We start from the raw sequence: 19223 nt of genomic DNA on the forward strand, positions 1-19223 counted from the left end.
TTTAAAGAAAAAGTTGGCTAACCTCTGGTTAGAGGAAAAAAATGATAAGCTTAATTTTGTTAAATCTTATTGTTATATCCAAGTGGAGATATCATTATTTAACTAAATTTTTGAAGCTTAAAATCAGTGGAAAGGTCAAGGGTAGTAATATAGATTTGGGTATGTATATAAAAGAACCATGGGTACAGGGGATTGCAAGTGAGTAATAGACTGGAAGACAGACGGAAACCAAAAGAAAAAGGACACAGGACAAAAATAAAGGCTAGCAGAGACCAGTTACAAAAAGGCCTGTAATAAAAAAGGTCCAAGAAAACCTCTCACTATGGATTTGATCAATGGATTAATTTATAATGTGGTTTTAGGAAATTAAAAAAAATTAAAAGCACATACCTGCACTGTATTTTAAATGCAGTAATATCATTTACTGATAATTCTCATAAAAAATGAAAAGTTTCAAGTTTGGTGCACAGTGTCTCTGAAATTTGGTAGTAACAACTGTCACAGCTTTGTAGCTGAGAACTTTTAGATTTGCCCCACTCTCACCATGAACTCCACATGCCATAATCATCAGCTGACTTTATGAATTCAATACCTTGTTTCTGTATGCTTCTATCACTTTCATGACAAGTTGTATCTTTTTCCCCAAGTCGGTTAAAGCTTTTGGTCTCTCTTCATGTTCCATGTATCTCATTTGAATAGGCTGGCCATATTTCTGTGAACATAAGTAAATTTTTTTAAAAAGAAAAAGTTACTAACAGAAAAAACCTTTTAGCAGAAGACATTGAATATTATGTATATTATGTTTATTAATTAATTTAAAAATGTATACTGTATTATAAATGCAGTGCTTTAAAAATAAATTGTATTTTTTCAGAAAAAGAAAATCTTTGGACCCTGGAATGGGGAGTTTCTAACTGTTAAAATAGCCTATATAACATTCAGGAGAGGTATAATATAGAAGAATGAGTAACTATTTTCTTTCAAATTGTTTATATACTTAAATAAGAATCAGTTTACTTTAGATGTTCAGAAAAGTTACAAAGGAAATAAAAGACAGACACAAGCACTTCTTATCACTTTTCTCTAATGTTAAGATTTTATACCAGCACAGCGTATTAGTCAAAACGAAGAAACCAACTCTGGTACATTACTATTAATTGAAATTCAGACTTTATTCGGACTTCATCTTTTTCTGTTCCAGGATACCATATTGCATTTAGTATATACATCATACTTTTTATTATAAATATATCTGAAGAAGAAGCAGTACTGCATTTTAAATTTCTAAAAGCCATCTCAAAACAATAGTAAAGCCTATAAAAACTTATGTAGCACTCATTTTTATGGTTAATTATACATTTGAGGCAAAACATCCACTTGGGGTGCTTTTGGGCTTTTCCAGTTATTTTTATTAGCATTAGCTGCCTGGCCCAAAATACATGCATTCTCTTAGGGAGATAGGAAGTAAAATCACCAAGAAGATAAAATGTGATAAAGCCTTGTATTGCTGTCATAAGCTTGGGTTTACTAGTTGCTTTCTAATTATTCCCTTTGGAAGTAATTTATTGGCACGAAAGTAATTGTTGCAAGATATCAACTTCTTTTGCACCCCCATCCTCCAGTTAACAGGTTGCTTTTTCCCACATTCTAGAAATCCTTATTAATGCCATTATTTAGCTTCTATGCAGTCCCTTGCTACTCAGAGAATGATTTAGGGACCAACTGCATCAGAGTCTTTTAGAAGCTTGTTAAAACTGCAGAATCTTGGGCCTACCTCGATATACTGAATCATAATCTGCATTTCAGTAAGAGCCCTAGGTAATCCATGTACACATTTAAGCCCACTATGATCCACACTAAGAAGGAAAGACTAAAATTCCCTGTCATCCTTCCAGTCTGAGTTTCTAATCAAACTACTTTTTTTTCAGAAGGAGGGTTGGGTAGTAAGGAGGTGAAAAAGGATTACTAGTGGTCTTTTCTTAAAATCATACCATTGGCCTAGAAAAAGGGAATCTGGTGACCACGTCTCCTTATTTCTTTGTAAAAAGAAAATTTTTGAAGTTCTTTGCTGACCAAGTGTCCCCACAGTTGCAATGTGAAAATCAAACCAGTGAAGGGGGAGAGAAGCTGAGGAAGCGTGACTCCTCTAATAAGAAGGGGTCAGGTTGACAAATCACTTTTAATAAGACATTTCAGAAATATATGATTTGCCGAAACCGGTTTGGCTCAGTGGATAGAACGTCGGCCTGTGGACTGAAAGGTCCCAGGTTCGATTCCGGTCACGGGCATGTACCTGGGTTGCGGGCACATCCCCAGTAGGAGATGTGCAGGAGGCAGCTGATCGATGTTTCCCTCTCATCGATGTTTCTAACTCTCTATCTCTCTCCCTTCCTCTCTGTAAAAAATTAATAAAATATATTTTAAAAAAAAGAAATATATGGTTTGTTAAAGTAATACTAACATTCTGGTCATCTAAATATTTATATCTGAGTATCATAACAGACAAATATGATTATTATTTGATTTCAATTACATGTAGCATTGCTCACTTCTCAAAATGCTTTTTAAATGAGAAAGAACATTTCCTCTTACACGTCTGCCTTAGTAATTTCTTACATATTTATGAAAAAAAATACACCTTACAAACAATTTTTAGGAAAACTTAATAATGTTCTATTTTATACTAACGGGGACTTTAAAAAATTTACCTTTAGTTCTTGAAGCCTATCCACATAAACTTGTTTAGGTTGGTCCTCTCCTTCTTCATAAAGCCAATTTTCTGTCTCTTCCAATACTGCAGACAGTTTATTCAAGTCCTAGATAAACATTTAAAAGACAGTGACTAAAAATGCTTTCCTTAGAAATACAAGTTCAATGAAGGAATACTGTTTTCAAATATAGAAAACTGAATTTCATATTTTCTGACTTTTATTCATAAATGTTCTTCACCATATACTTCCACTAATTGGAAAAATAAGAACCATTCCTAAATGTGCTCAAGAAGATTGACAATAATGCATTTAACACATTTATTTATATAATTTGTATTAGCAGTCACCAGCAAATACTTAAGTAGTTCTAGTTAAAAACTGTAAAATTTATACTTGTTTTTTTCAGACTTTACCTGAGGATATGTTTTTTATTGATTTTTAGAGAGAGACAGAGGGAGGGAGGGAGAGGGGGAAGGAAAGATGAGCAAGAGAGAAAGAGAAACATAGATATAAAAGAAACATCAATTGGTTTGCTCCCATATATGCCATATTGGGAATAGAACCCCAAACCTCCTGGTGTAAGGAATTACAGTCCAACCTACTAGCCACCAGGCCAGAGCTAGACTTACTTCTTGAGTGATGAACTTTTCATAGACAGTGCCCAGCTTGTCTCTAAAATCATATACATATTCTTCAACAGCATTCTTAGCATCATTTCTCTCTTTCTCCAATTTATCTTGCATTATCATTTTCCCCTATTCAAAAAGTTTCAGATTAGTTGCCATTAAGAATATTAGGGAGTTAGGGATATGCAAATCAAAACCACAATGAAAATATCACTTCATACCTACTAAGATGACTAAGTAAAAAACAAAATTCTGGTGAAGATGTGCAGAATGTGATATACTTGTACACTGCTGTTGGAAATGTACATGCTGCTGCAGTGACAAAAAAAGTTTGGTGGTTCCTCAAATAACAATATGGCTCAGCAATTAGGTATATATCCAAAGTAGCAACTCAAACAGATATTTGTATGCCAGTGTTCACTGTAGTAGTATTCATAATAGCAAAAAGGTGGAAGTTGTCCACTAACAGACAAATGGATAAATAAATGTATATATACACAATGGAATATTATCCTACAACAGAAGTTCTGATACATGTTACAACATGGATAAACCTTGAAAATATCTAAGTGCAATAAGTCAGACACCAAAGAACAAATATTGTATTACTACATTTATATAATAAATATTGTATGATTACATTCATCTACAATAGGCCGATTTATAGAGACAGAAAGTGGATTAGAATTTTTATTTTATTATTTATTTATTTATTTATTTAAATATGTTTTTACTGATTAGAGAAGAAGGAAGAAGGAGAGAGAGACAGAAACGTCAATGATGAGGGAGAATCATTGATTGGCTGTCTCCTGCACAGCCCCATTGAGGACTGAGCCCGCAACCTGGGCATGTGCCCTTGACTGGAATGGAACCCGGGAGCCTTCTGTTCACAGGCTGATGCTCTATCCACTGAGCCAAACCAGCTAGGGCTAGAATTTATATTTTAAAAAAGCCACATAGACCATGTCATTGTACATACTCAGGTTCAAATTCTAGGTTTCCCATTTATTAGCATCGAGAAAAGTCACTTAACCTCTCAACCTCAGTTTTCTCATCCTAAAATACAGAGTATACTTCTATTTAGCTCATAGGGTTAATAAAATTGACAGAGTCCACATAAAATATTTAGTCCAGTGCCTGGCATGTAACTGATGCTGAAAAAATGTTAGCCCTGAGAGGAAATATAATATAATGGTTGTGATCTTGAGCTTTGTATACAGACTACCTGGATTTAAATTAAAGGTTACTCTCTTCCTTGAGTGATCTAGTCTACTTGCTCCTGTTTCCTCATCTGTAAAATGTAGCCTTCCAGCAGTACCTACATCATAGGGTTGTTCTGAGGATTAAATAGGATATCAACATGTTTAAGATGCTAGCAAAAATTAGTGCTGTTATAATCAAAAGCAAAAAAAAAAAAAATTGGGGGCTAGTATTACTTGAAGAAAAAAATTTCACTTTAATAAAAACACTTTTAAACAGAAGACTTCAGTGTACTGACATTTGTGAATTTAAAACAGTGAAACATTTAAAAACTTAAGGAACAATTTTATACGCAAAATTTGCCAGAATTGCACTTCCTCACAATCATTTCTTTGGGAAAATTAGTTTCAAAACACAAACTCTGAATTATTCAGGGTCTGCAGGAACGCTTGCTTCACATAAAATGCAGCCTTCAATAACTAATGCATAAGTGATATAGGTAGGTACTAAAAGGAGCAAGTACTGTAAAGTCAAAATCTTTTTTTTTAATTTATTTTTTATTAAATTTATTGCAGTGACATTGGTTAATAGTCAGAATCTCATGAAAAAATTCCTAGAATAATGTGCAGAAGATGGAAGAATATTGGGGCACTTCAAAGAAAACTGACCTTCTTTAATGCCAACCAAGCCTGCAGAAACTAGGAAACACTACTTAAGTGTAAATTTTAAAAATAAAAATAACGAGACCCGTGTGACTAGTCATTGAGCATCGGCCAATGAACCAGGAGGTCACGGTTCAATTCCCAGTCAGGGCACATGCCCAAGTTGTGGGCTCGATCCCTAGTGGGGGTGTGCAGGAGGCAGCCAATCAATGACTCTCTCTCATCATTGATGTTTTGGTTTTTTTCTCTCTCTCCCTCTCCCTTCCTCTCTGAAATAAAAATAAATAAATAAAAATAAATTACTTCTTATACAACTACTTATGTTAAAGAAACAAAACTCTAAAATTAAACAGTTAGACATGTAAGGAAAATTTCAAGAATGACAAGAGATTTTACAAAGTATTAATTTTAAGTCAGAAAGCATTCTGAATAGAGCATTAATCTTTTAGGACAACACATTAGAAGAGGGGAGCTGCTATTACTTCCCCATAAGGTATCTGCTGGGTGTTACTGTTAAAGAAAGAATAAAAGGAGTAGGAATCACTATTGTTAGACTAGTCTTCCTTTATAGTGGAAATAATCATGTTTCTCATATAACTAAGATGAAACTGTACTGTACATGACATTAATACAGATCAATATTTTGTCCAAAATAAAGTAGTTCAATGATCTATTTAATAATTTCTTAGGAGTTACAGACTAATTACCTCATTTGGGGGGATAACTGTTGACTTCTACAAAAATCTCAGAATACACTACTACCTATTTCAACATCAACTCGGATTTATATACCTCATTTTCAATGTAGCTATTGAGAAGATCTTGGCCCAATTGTCTACACAGGCTACTCTGGATAGGTAGATCAATACTCTTGACTCTTCCTTTTTTAATGGTCTGGTTTAATCGGTCTTGTTTGTCTGAGGGAGCTGTCTGAAAAAACAAAAAAACACAATAGAATAATAAAATAAATTTCTAAAGCTAGTTTAAAAATAGATTTAAGAGTAATTTCAGATGAAACAAGAAAGTAAAATCAAACAAAACTTATCAACTATATTTTAAAATACTACTTAAATGCTGATAGTATTTTATACTCTGCACATTAAGTCTTTTCACATAAAATATATTGGGCTGGAAATGCAAATTAAAACCACAATGAGATGCTACTTCACATCAATTGGGATGGCTATAATATAAAAAATGGAAAATGACAAGATTCGGTGAAGATGTGAAGAAACTGGAACCCTCATTCATTACTGACAAGATTGTAAATTAGAGCAATTCTGGAAAACAGGCAGTTTCTCAAAAAATAAACACAGAGATCCCATATATCCAGCAATTCCAGTCCTAGGTACATGCCCAAGCTAATCAATAGTTAGATAAAATGTGGTATGCATTCATACAATGCAGTATTATTCAGCTATACGAAGTACTGATACATCCAACAACCTGGAAAAACTTGAAAAACATTAGTGAAAGAAGCTGTCCAGAATAGGCAAATAGAAAGATTAATGGTTGCCTAGGACTGGCAGGAAGAAGGCTGCTTTCAGTTTTTTAAAAATATATTTTATTGATTTTTCACAGAGAAGAAGGTAGAGGGATAGAGAGTTAGAAACATCGATGAGAGAGAAACATGGATCAGCTGCCTCCTGCACACCTCCCACTGGGGATGTGCCCGCAACCAAGGTACATGCCCTTGACCGGAATCGAACCTGGGACCTTTCAGTCTGCAGGCTGATGCTCTATCCACTGAGCCAAACCAGCTAGGGCTGCTTTCAGTTTTATATCCTACATATAAGTGAAATCATATGGTTCTTGACTTTTTCTGTGTGACTTATCTTGCTTAGTATGAGAAAGACTGATGTCTTCGTAAAACAATGACTCTCGTTTATCCTTTATATTTTTATTTTAAAAAATATTTCTTTTTGCACAAAGAAAAATATTTTATAAAATGCAGCCAAATGCTTACAGTAGTTAACTTTGAGATGCAGTGTTACTGCTAATTTAAGTTTTCTTCATATAATTATTTTATTTTCTATTTTCTCTGAGATTGTTCGATTCCGGTTAGGGGCATGTACCTTGGTTGCAGGCACATACCCAGTAGGGAGCGTGCAGGAGGTAGCTGATTGATGTTTCTCTCTCATCGATGTTTCTAACTCACTATTCCTCTCCCTTCCTCTCTGTAAAAAATTAATAAAATATATTTTAAAAAAATCAAGTGTACTAGAGGCCCAGTGCATGACATTCATGCACTGAGGAGGCGGGGGGAGGGGGTGCCTCAGCCCGGCCTGCGCCCTCTCACAGTCTGGGAGTCCTCGCTCCTTACCACATGCCTACTCACTGCTCCTTACCGCTTGGCTCGCTGCTCTTTACCACTGCCGCAGATATGGGAGAGGCTCCCGACACCACTGCTGCAATCACCAGCCATGAGTCTGGCTTCTGGCTGAGCGGTGCTCTCCCTGTGGGAGCGCACTGACCACCATGAGGCAGCTCCTGTGTTGAGCATCTGCCCCCGTGGTGGTCAGTGTGCATCATAGTGACTGGTCGTTTTGCCATTTGGTCGATTTGCATATTAGCCTTTTATTATATAGGATTGGAGAACCAAGATGGTGGTGTAAACTTCGATGCCTCCCACAATCACATCAAAGTTACAACTAAAATACAGAACAACCATCATTAAGAACTGCCTGAAATCTGACTGAATGGAAGTCCTACAACTAGAGAAGTAAGAAGAGAGCACATTCTTTACTTCTCTCAGTAAAGAAAGACTGATAGGAGGGGCAGAGGAATAGAACAGGCTGGTCTGACAACCACCTGTGGCATTTATTTTTAATCAGGAGTAATATCTCCAAGGCCTCACATGAGAAGCAGGGGATCCCAGCTCCACACTAAACCCCCAGCCCAGGGTTCCAGAACTGGGAAGAGAAGTCCCCAAAACTTCAGGCTGTAAAAACCAATAGGGATTATGGCTGAGTGACATGGAGGCTGCTGGAGACCCAGATGTTCCTCTTGAAGGGCCCACACACAATCTTTCATAGTCCAGCTTCCTCTGAGCTCCAGTGCTGGGCAGAGGCTTTAGGGGAATCCAGGAACATATGAGGAGGAACTGGACTGTCAGATATCAGAGCAGGAACTTAGAGGTGGCTTTCTCACAGCCTGGGGTGCTCACAGGGTTCATGGTTCCCATGTTGGTAGCTCCCCTATGGCAGAGTGAACTGGCAACCATATCTGAGTTTCCATCAGCATGGCCCATACTGTTTTCTCTGCCCTGACGATTCCCTGAGATCTCGCCCCATCCAATATGCAGCCCCATGCAAGCTGTTTGCAGATACTTTTTTATATGAATGGCCTGTCCTGGCTCAGGCTTCAGACTTTGCTAAAATCTCTTAAAATAAGCAGCAGCTGGAGTCAGCCTGTCACAAACCTATCAATAATGGGCCCAAGACCCAGCACTAGCACCAACCTGCCTTGCTTCACAACTGGGCCTTGCCTAGGCACTTGCTAGCCCAATACAAGTAGCAGCAATCTGTAGATCTCTCTGTAGCTCCTGCTGGGAGGCCCCAGAGCCAGTGTGACCAATAGACAGCTTGATATACCAGTTTACAACTCTTCACATCCATAAGCGACACACTCAAAGGGAAGACTCAGTGAGCACCAACGCCCCACTGAAGCAAGTCCTGCTCCACAGGGTTGTCTCCTGCACAGTAGCTCTTCCACTGTAGTCGCAGCTGTTCCTCACAGACAATTGGCCTGTGGGTCAATTCCTCCCAGTGATGCCAAAAGCAGTCAAGGCTCAACTACAAGACTGTGCACAAAGCCCACACAGGGGCACACCTCAAGTGCCCAGCTCAGGTGCCTGGGGAGGCTGAGCCACTGGGCCCTGTAGGACACCTATTACACAGGGCCACCCTACCAATTCCGGGAGACATAACAGCTCTACCTAATACATAGAAACAAACACAGGGAAGCAGCCAATATGAGGAGACAAAGAAACAAGTTAAAATGAAAGAAATGGAAGCAAGCAATCTACTGGATACAAAGTTCAAAATAATGGTTATAACGTTACTCAAGGATCTTAATGAGAGCTTCAAGGGACTTAGTGAGCCTTTCATGGATCTTAGTGAGAATTTCAAAGACATTAAAAAGGACCAGTCAGAAATTAAGCATATACTAATTGAAATAAGAATTTATAGGATTTTAACAGTAGAGGATTCCGAGAATCAAAACAATGATTTGGAATATGAGAAAGCAAAAACATACTCAATCAGAAAAGCTAAAAGAAAAAGAATCCAAAAGTATGAAGATAGTGTAAGGAGCCTCTGGGACAACTTCAACCTTACCAACATTCGCATTATGGGAGTGCCAGAAGAAGAGTGAGAGCAAGATAGTGAAAACCTATTTGAAGAAATAATAATAGAAAACTTCCCCTACCTGGTGAAAGAAATAGACTTATAAGTCCAGGAAATGCCAAGACCCAAATAAGAGGAAGCCAAAGAGGCCACATCAAATAAGACACATCATAATTAAAATGCCAAGGTTTAAAGATAAAGAGAGATTCTCATAGCCAGTTGGCCTGGAGGTCAAATCCCCCTAGTATTAACTACAACAATCAAGGCTTAACTACAACAAGATTGCGCACAAAGACCAGCAGGGGGTGCACCAAGAAAGCATAAAAAATGCGGAGACAAAGAAACAGGACAATGGAGGATATTGAGTTCAGAACCACAATTTTAAGGTCTCTCAAGAACTGTCTAGAAGCTGCCGATAAAGTTATTGAGATCCTCGATGTTATGATAAAGAACCAACTAGAAATTAAGCATACACGGACTGAAATAACGAATATTATACAGACTCCCAACAGCAGACCAGAAGAGCGCAAGAATCAAGGCAAAGATTTGAAACGCGAAGAAGCAAAAAACACCCAACCAGAAAAGCAAAATGAAAAAAGAATCCGAAAATATGAAGATAGTGTAATGAGCCTCTGGGACAGCTTCAAGCATACCAACATCAGAATTATAGGGGTGCCAGAAGATGAGAGAGAGCAAGATACTGAAAACCTACTTGAAGAAATAATGACAGAAAACTTCCCCTACCTGGTGAAAGAAATAGACTTACAGGTCCAGGAAGCGTGGAGAACCCCAACCAAAAGGAATCCAAAGAGGACCACACCAAGACACATCATAATTAAAATACCAAGAGCAAAAGACAAAGAGAGAATCTTAAAAGAAGCAAAAGAAAAGCAGTTAGTTACCTATAAGGAGCACCAAATGACTATCAGCTTATTTCTCAAGAGAAACTTTGCAGGCCAGATGGTGTGGCAAGAAATATTCAAAGTGATGAATAGCAAAGACCTACAACCAAGATTACTCTACCCAGCAAAGTGATCATTTAGAATTGAAAGTCAGATAAAGAGATTCACAGATAAGAAAAAGCTAAAGGAATTCATCACACCAAACCAGTATTATATGAAATGTTGAAGGGTATTCTTTAAGGAGAAGAAGGAAAAAAGATAAAAAATATAAAAAATAAAATGGCAGTAAATACATATCTATCAATAATTGAGTCTAAATATCAAAATAAATGAACAAGAAATCAACAAGATAAATTGATGAATAAAATAGAACCAGAGGCATGGAAATATAAATCAATCTCAGAAGGAAGATAGGTATGGTGAGTGGGAAGAGATTAACCAAAGATATACATATATGTATTACTGATGGACATAGACAATAAGGTGGTGAAGGCTGGAATAGGGCAGGAACCGTATGGAGCGGGGGCAATGGGGGAATAATGGGGGACATCTGTAATACTCTCAACAATAAATATTTAAAAAATAAAAAAACCAAGTGTATTAAAAACATGCAATATAAAGAAAATACATAAACTTAGATTATTCAATCCCAAAAAGACACAACCATAGAAATAGTAAAACAAACCTTTGTTTTGGCTCCTGTGTGATCAATTTCCTCTTCAGGGGTGTGCTCAGCATGACATTTTGGATGACCTTCTTCTTGGTCAACCTGCATTTTATCCTGAAAAGAAAATAAGTAATTGATAGTATTTGTAGTGTCTATTTTTTTTTTTTTAATAAACAGCATCTTAGAGTTCAAGTCTGTTTTGAACTGTGTAAATAGTAAAATAGAAGCTTGTTTTCAATCATGAGAATAACTACAAGTAACAGGTAATTAAAATGAAAAGACCTATTTGATGCTGTGAATAAATCTTGTGTGATTCACCTGTGGTAAAAACACACACAAAATAAATGGAAAAATTTCAAGTCAAATTCATAAAAGCAAGCTTACAAACAAGAACAACAGCAAAAAACACCTATTAAATTTCACATGAAAAATGTCAATAAAGAATTTAATGTGGGAAAATAAAAAAGATACAAAATTTATGTACTTCATAAGTTCAATATTTTTAAATGTAACAAAATACTCAAGGAAATACAGCAAAATTGTCAAAGTGGATGTCTATGAATTATTATAACATAAACTTAAATTTTTTTTATGTCTAAAAGACAAACTTTCAACCAGTTAAGGCTGCCAAAATGGGCTCTCTATTTGGCAATAGTACTAAGTATTAGATTTTTCTGGTTTTAAAAATCTTATCCTTTACTGTCCTTTCAAAGAGAAGAAAGCTTAGGATTCAGGAATCAGTATAATTTAGGTCTTCTAATATATCTGGAGTTAAGCACATACAGGATAATCAGAAGGCTAGCTTTAATAAAAAAATAAGTTTATTTGTGCCAAAGACAAAAACAAGTTGTAAGTGTTCCTTTATAAAAGGACAATTATTTCTGACATATCAACTCGCCCTGCACCTTCTAACTGTACATTTTCTTCAACCCTGTGATTGAGAGGAGGTGAAAAAAGTAACATGGGTGCTATGGCTGGTTGCTCAGTGGTTAGAGCGTTCAGGAGGCAACCAATCAATGTTTCTCTGACACAGATCTCTCTCTTTCTCTCTCCACCCACTCTGAAAATAAATGGAAAAAATATCCTCAGGTGAGGATTAACAATAATTAAAAAAAGTGACAGTGGTGAGTTGATGTAATGTAGGAAAACACAATTTCATTATTTACTCCATTTTTTTGTAATACTAAGAAAAGATGCTGCCAATTAAAAGGCCAAAATGCTTTGTCATTTGGAATTTTTAAAAAATATTTTTATTGATTTCAGAGAGGAAGAGAGAGGGAGAGAGAGATAGAAACATCAATGATGAGAGAGAATCATTGATCAGCTGCCTCCTGCATGCTCCCTACTGGGGATCAAGCCCACAATCCTGGCATGTGCCCTTGACCAGAATCGAACCCGGGACCCCTCAGTCCCCAGGCCAACGCTCTATCCACTGAGCCAAACCAGCCAGGGCTCACTTGGCATTTTTGTTTTATACTTACTCAAAAAGCCCTTCTAAAAAAAAAAAAAACCCTTCTAGTGTGTATATATATTTATACATCTAAAGGCAAATTAACCAAATAAATTGGTTAAAGTAGTTCTAAAACTTGTTCACATTCAGAAGCCAATGCTTCTGAAAATCATTTAATTAACTTGTTAATGTATGTATTTTTCTACATAATAATGTCCTTTGTGCCATCAAGACCATTAGCAAGTGACCTATCATTTGTTTAAAAAATTGCTCCAGTGTAGGCCTTTAATATCTCTCTATACAAAAGCCTAAGTGACTGTTACCATCGAACAACTGGACCAACTGGTTGATGGGTTGCTATGATGTGCACTGACCACCAGGGGCAGACGCTCAATGCAGGAGCTGCCCCCTGGTGGTCAGTGCACTCCCACAGCCAACCTCCCTCAGCCTCCCCCTCCCCCCTCCCCGTTCCCTGCCTGCCAACCTCCCATGGCCCCTCCCCCCTGCTGTCCAGCCAACCTCCCACAGTCCCTCCCCCAGGGCCCCAATTGGGGGTGCCCGGCAGGCCAACCTCCCACCGTCCCTCCCTCTGGCGTTGCGGACGGGATGAGCGGGAGCGGCAGGCGGTGTTGAACTGCCAGGTATCAGCCCAGTCCCTGCAGGCCATGCCAAGGGACCCCCACCCGTGCATGAATTCATGCATCAGGCCTCTAGTACTCTATATTTAATGAGAGGAATTTAAACAGAATGTTACATACCACATCATCTTTGCTATCATCCTTAAATGACGTTTCTGTCTCCATAGGAACATCGCTGTGATCCCCTTCTATATTTTGCTTCTCAACTACTGATGCACTAGCCACACTGAAGATTCCATGGATGTTAATGCGAACTTTAACCTTCACTTTAGAACTATCACCATCAGACTGTGGAAAAACATTCTGAATAGTGAAGCTCCCTTAAAGAAAAAAAAGCTTTGATCAATACATGGGCCTCAGATTAACTCATTCAGTTCATTAAAGTCAGTAATTTGACTATCATCTTTCCAATGCTGGCAAATAATTGTAAAATTATTACCACATCCAGATTAACTACTGTGGGACAGGTATTTTCCCCAGATCATTTTTATACCTTAATAAATTTGGTATTAAGACTCAGAAAGAGTAAGTAACCCATCCAAAATCAACAATGCTAGAAAAAAGAGGAGTTGGGATTTTAACCAAGGACAATCTGACTCAAGGCAATATAACTTTTAAGTATGTTTTTAATGCTCTAAAACCAAAATAAAATTCAAATTTTTGAGTTTGAAAACCAAATATAAAATTACCCCTTTTTGCTACAAGCTATGCATATCATAATCATCTTGGTAATTCATAAATAAAATGACTTAAAATTTTCCTGCATTTTTCCTATAGCAAAATTGCTGTTATCCAGTCACTAATACCTACAGAGGTCATACTAATTTTTCAAGCACAGTTACAAAGAATATCTTTGTAGATAATCAGAGAAATTTGAATATGGACTGTATAGTAAACAGTATTATTCCAATGTTAAATTTCTTGGGTATGATAATGATGTCTTTATGTAAGAGAATGTTCTTCTTAGGAGACTTATGACATGTAATTAGTGGTGAGTTGTTGGGATATCTATACCTTACTTTCAAACTGTTTGTCAAAAAGTGTATGTATCTGTGATGTTAGCAACTGGATCTAGGTGAATGTATGGCGTTCACTAAATCAGTGGTCGCCAACCGGTGGTCCGCAGGCCACTGGTGGTCCATGAGGTCTGAAAGGTTGGCAACCACTGCACTAAACTAGTCCTTCAATTTCTTATAGCTCGGCAATTTTTCAAAACTAAAATGGTAGAGGGATAAAACATAAATGACGAAATATTCACCATCAAGTCATTAAATCAACATTTTGATATACAGAGATATTTATAGATCATGCAATTATTCTGAATTCTTTATAACTTAAGGCAAATGTAAAAATAAATATATAAGTACATTAAGGAGTAAATTATGTAAGTAGAAAAAAAAAAAGAAATCTAATGCTGCCCTGGCCAGGTGGCTCAATGGGTTGGAGCATCGTCCTGTATACCAGAGGAGGTTGCGGGTTGATTGCAGTCAAGGCATATACCTAGGTCAGTGGTCGGCAAACCGTGGCTCACAAGCACATGAGGCTCTTTGGCCCCTTGAGTGTGGCTCTTCCACAAAATACCGGCCCTTCTACAAAATACTGACTTCTGCGCATGGGCCATGAAGTTTCAATCGCACTGTTCGTGCGTTCCCGCATGATGTATTTTGTGGAAGGGCCACACTCAAAGGGCCAAAGAGCCGCATGTGGCTCCCGAGCCGCAGTTTGCTGACCACTGGCATAGGTAATTGGTGCTAAGGATCCCAACGTAGGTGGGATCTCCAGCCTGGGTGCTACTGTTATGAATCGTAATGTAAGTATCTGATATGCTATATGTGTTTTCCGATGGTTGTGACCCACAGGTTGAGAACCGCTGCTCTAGAATCAATAAAAACATATCCTCAGGTGAAGATTAAAAAAAAAAAAGAACTCTAATGTTAAAAAATCTCAAATAAGGATACCCATAGTAGAGAAGGAATAGTAGGTAGAAAAAATGAGTAGTAAACAATATGGTTGGCCTGTGTTGTGGGTTGAATTATGCCCCCTCCCTGCCCTTCATATATTGAAGTCCTACTCCCCAGGACCTCAGAAGGAGACCTGATTTAAAGATAAGGTCATCACAGAGGTTAATCAAGTTAAAATGAGGTTATCAGACTGGACTCTAATCCAATGACTGATACCTTTATTTGGAGACAGATATACAGAGAGAATATCATGTGAACATGGCTATCTACAAGCCAAGGAAAGAAGCCTAGAATGGATCCCTCCTTCATAGTCCTCAGAAGGAAGCAATCCTTCCAGCTCCTTGACTTCAGACTTTTAGCATCCAGAACTGTGAGACAAAATTCTATTGTTTAAGCCACCCAGTATGTGGTACTTTATTAAGAAACCCTAGCAAATGAATACCACGTTCAGTAATTAATATCTATGATTTAAATAATGTACTTGAAATATTTATAATGTTCCCTTTCTAGTCTGTCAATAAAAGCAATACATATAGAGAATTTTAAAACTTAAAAATTATTCTTTCTCTCTTTTTTTGTTGTTAATTCTCACCTGAGGATATTTTTTTTTCCATTGATTTTAAAAGAGTGGAAAGGAGGGGGGAAGGGGAGAGAGAAACATCGATGTGAGAGAGACATGTTGATTGGTTGCCTCCCACAGGCACCCAGATAGGGGCTGGGGATCAAACTCCCAACCCTGGTAAGTGCCCTTGACCGGAATTGAACCCGAGACCCTCTGGTGCACGGGCTGACACTTTAAACACTGAACCACGCTGGCCAGACCCCTTCTCTTTCAAATGATATAAAATCATGTGGTTTTTTTTGTATTTTTTAGGAAGATTACTCAACTAAAATGGATATTACAGTCTCCTATTCTCACTTTCATATCAATCTAATGATACTCATTCTATTTGCCACCAGTGAGCATAAGTTTAAAATCAGAATATATGCATAGTAAGTCTGGCAGTACAATTTCAATTTACTGATTAGACTTTTTCCATAAAAAATAATCCTTACCTAAGCCTTTTAGGCCAATTACAGAACACTTTAAATATAGATGTCAAAATGAATTGAAAATATTCAAGCTTTGCTGTTATTCCAGAAATCAACTCTGAACACTAACAAGTACATATTAGAAAAAAGTATGGAATATCTTTCTTTTAAAATCCAGTGCTGGCTTAGCTTAACTATCAACTTATTTGTTTCCTTAATTCAAATATTAACATATTATTTATAAAAATAAAAAATGCATGAGAACTTTCTCTTACCAATCCTTGGATCAGGATAAGGCACTTCATGTAAATTAGTATAAAATGCTTCTAGCTCAAATGGTTCCTTCTTGTGGAATGTAATGACCTTTGAGAATGGAGCAGGATGGTTCTTACAGAATACTTCACATTCCCTAACATGGAGCGAGAAAACACTCAGTTTAAAACAAATAGAAACTTGCCTATGAAAATAATTACAGAATCCACCTCATTTTTAATTCATAAGTAGCAATTATAAAGGCCTCTCTCCATGCACAAAGTATAGAAAAATAAATTGTTTGTACTATTAACCTGGATTTTGACAGGCTTATGGCTCAAAGATTTTAGAATGTCTGTCATCATAATAGTGCTACTAAAAAAAAAAAGTACCTGAGAATAGGTATATGTTAAGGCCAATACAGATAGATTTTTTAAAATTGTTTTTTGCTTACATCTGATGACCAAATCCTACCCATTAGTTTCCAAAATACTTTCATATGGCCTTTTTTTATTCTAGCTTCTTTAAAAAGGAACTTTTATTTGAAAAGAATTTCAAACTTATAGAATTGTGCAAGAATAAACAGAATAACACACACACACACACACACATATATATTTTAAATATGTTTTCATTGATTTCAGAGAGGAAGGGAGAGGAAGAGAGAGAGAAAAATATCAATGATGAGAGGGAATCATTGATTGGCTGCCTCCCACAAGCCCCCTACCGGGGACCGAGCTCACAACTCAGGCATGTGCCCTTGACCGGAATTGAACCCAGGACCCTTGAGTCTGCAGGCCAACGCTCTATACACTGAGCCAAACTGGCGAGGGCACTATATATATTTTTAACCTAGATTTGCTACTATTAACATTTTACCCCATTTGTTTCATAATTTGAGTGTACACACACTGTCAATGTATGTGTATATTTTTTTCTGAAACAATTGAGGCTGTTACATATATTTATGGCCATTTACTGTTAAATACATCACTGTGTTTTTCCTAATAGGGATATTCTCTAATATGACAACAGTACAACTGTCAACTTTATAAATTTACATTGACACTTTAATGTATAATCCATATTTCAATCTTTTAAATTGATGTAATAATGTCATTTATAGTATTTTCTTCTCTCCAGTACAGGCAATTTAAAAACCTACAAAGTAATTCCTATTCATTAAGTAGTATAACAGTTTTATAACTGTTGTTTACAGTGTCCCAGAAACACATTCTTCAATACATAGCATCATCCTATTAATTAGGCAAGGTTTAAAATTTTCACATTCATGGACCATTTCTCTGTCCTAGTATTCAAGAACCCAATACCTTCTATTTTCTTATTGTAGTCACTAAGATATATTTACTTTAAAATTTAACTTTGTATATATTTTCTTTCTTTTAAATCTATATTGTTGAGAGTATCACAAATAAACCCCTTTACCTCCTCATTACCCCCCTCCACCTGGTTCTGGCCCTGAGCTAAGTCTTCAACACCCTATTGTCTGTGTCCACAGGTAATGCATATCTCTATCTATCTATCTATCTATCTATCTATCTATCTATCTATCTATCTATCTATCTGTAAAAGGCTAAGGTCCAACCGTCCGACCAGCCAGTAGGTATGATGTGCACTGATCACCACGGGGCAGATGCTCAACACAGGAGCTGTCAAGCTGCGGTGACTTGGCAGCAACAGTTCTTGGGTGATGCACCCCAGAACCAGAGAGGAGAGATTCCAATTCCTTGTGGGGCCGCGCAATTCCACCTTTGGATGTGGGTTGTTGTTGCTGGCACCAAATCAGCTTTACTGTACATTTGTGTTCCACACCCTGTAAGACAGCAACTTTGCAGAGTACCCTCTCGTACTTCGAGACCCCTCGGGGGATGTCAGAGAGCTGGTTTTGGCCAGATCCCCGCAGGCCAGGCCAAGGGACCCCACCTGCTGGAGGGACCCCACTCACTCTACAGACGCCCTGCGAGCCATAGCACTGCTCCAGGTGTATTCGTCTGGGGAGGGACTGCGGGAGGTTGGCTCCAGGTTGTGTCCAGCCTGTCTCATCCAGTCTCACCCTGCCTGCCATCTCCTAATTACCTTTCAACGTGCACAAATCCATGCACCAGGTCACTAGTATGCATATAAGTTCTTTGGTTAATCTTTTCCTGCCCCTCCTCCCCTTTGCCTCTGAGATTTGTCAGTCTGTTCCATGTTTCCATGCCTCTGGTTCTATTTTATTCATCAGTTTATTTTGTTCATTAGATTCTTTGTTCATTTACTTTGATTTTTAGATTCAATTGCTGACATACATTTATTGCCATTTGATATTGTTCATATCTTTTATCTTCTTACTAACTGATTTTCTCTGTTTTTAAGATTCTTTCTTTGTCTTTATCCCTTGGTATTTTAATAATAATGTGTCTTGGTGTGGGCCTCCTTGGATTCCTTTTGTTTGGGGGCCTCTGTGCTTCCTGGACTTGTAAGTCTATTACTTTCACGAGGTAGGGGAATTATTGTCATTATTTCTTCAAATAGGTTTTCAATATCTTGCTCTCTCTCTTCTCCTTCTGGCACCCCCATAATTTGAATGTTGGTACACTTGAAATTGTCCCAGAGGCTCTTTATACTATCTTTTTATTTTTTATTGATTAAGAAATTACATATGTGTCCTTGTCCCCACGTTACCGTATATTTCTTTACATATGCATTGAAGATTCGCGATTTTGCGCTATCATGGTGCCTGTTAGAATGTTGAAGAGCTCGCACTTGCGCACTA

The 19223-nt window shown here is 37.3% G+C and overlaps 1 protein-coding gene across 1 annotated transcript in view; it reads right to left on the bottom strand.

Annotated features, from left to right (window-relative positions):
- The window catches only part of HSPA4L (heat shock protein family A (Hsp70) member 4 like), a 51276-nt gene that overhangs the window by 6543 nt on the left and 25510 nt on the right, over window positions 1-19223 (bottom strand). The window contains exons 12-19 of the mRNA XM_015563359.1: window positions 16471-16604; window positions 13323-13522; window positions 11133-11228; window positions 5992-6129; window positions 3341-3466; window positions 2709-2816; window positions 581-712; window positions 391-395 (exon numbers count right to left, since the gene is read on the bottom strand). Of these exons, the coding sequence (XP_015418845.1) occupies window positions 391-395; window positions 581-712; window positions 2709-2816; window positions 3341-3466; window positions 5992-6129; window positions 11133-11228; window positions 13323-13522; window positions 16471-16604 (939 nt within the window). The remainder of the gene's footprint in view (window positions 1-390; window positions 396-580; window positions 713-2708; window positions 2817-3340; window positions 3467-5991; window positions 6130-11132; window positions 11229-13322; window positions 13523-16470; window positions 16605-19223) is intronic.

This window comes from Myotis davidii, unplaced genomic scaffold (genome assembly GCF_000327345.1).
Source record: "Myotis davidii unplaced genomic scaffold, ASM32734v1 scaffold438, whole genome shotgun sequence".
NCBI lineage: Eukaryota > Metazoa > Chordata > Mammalia > Chiroptera > Vespertilionidae > Myotis > Myotis davidii.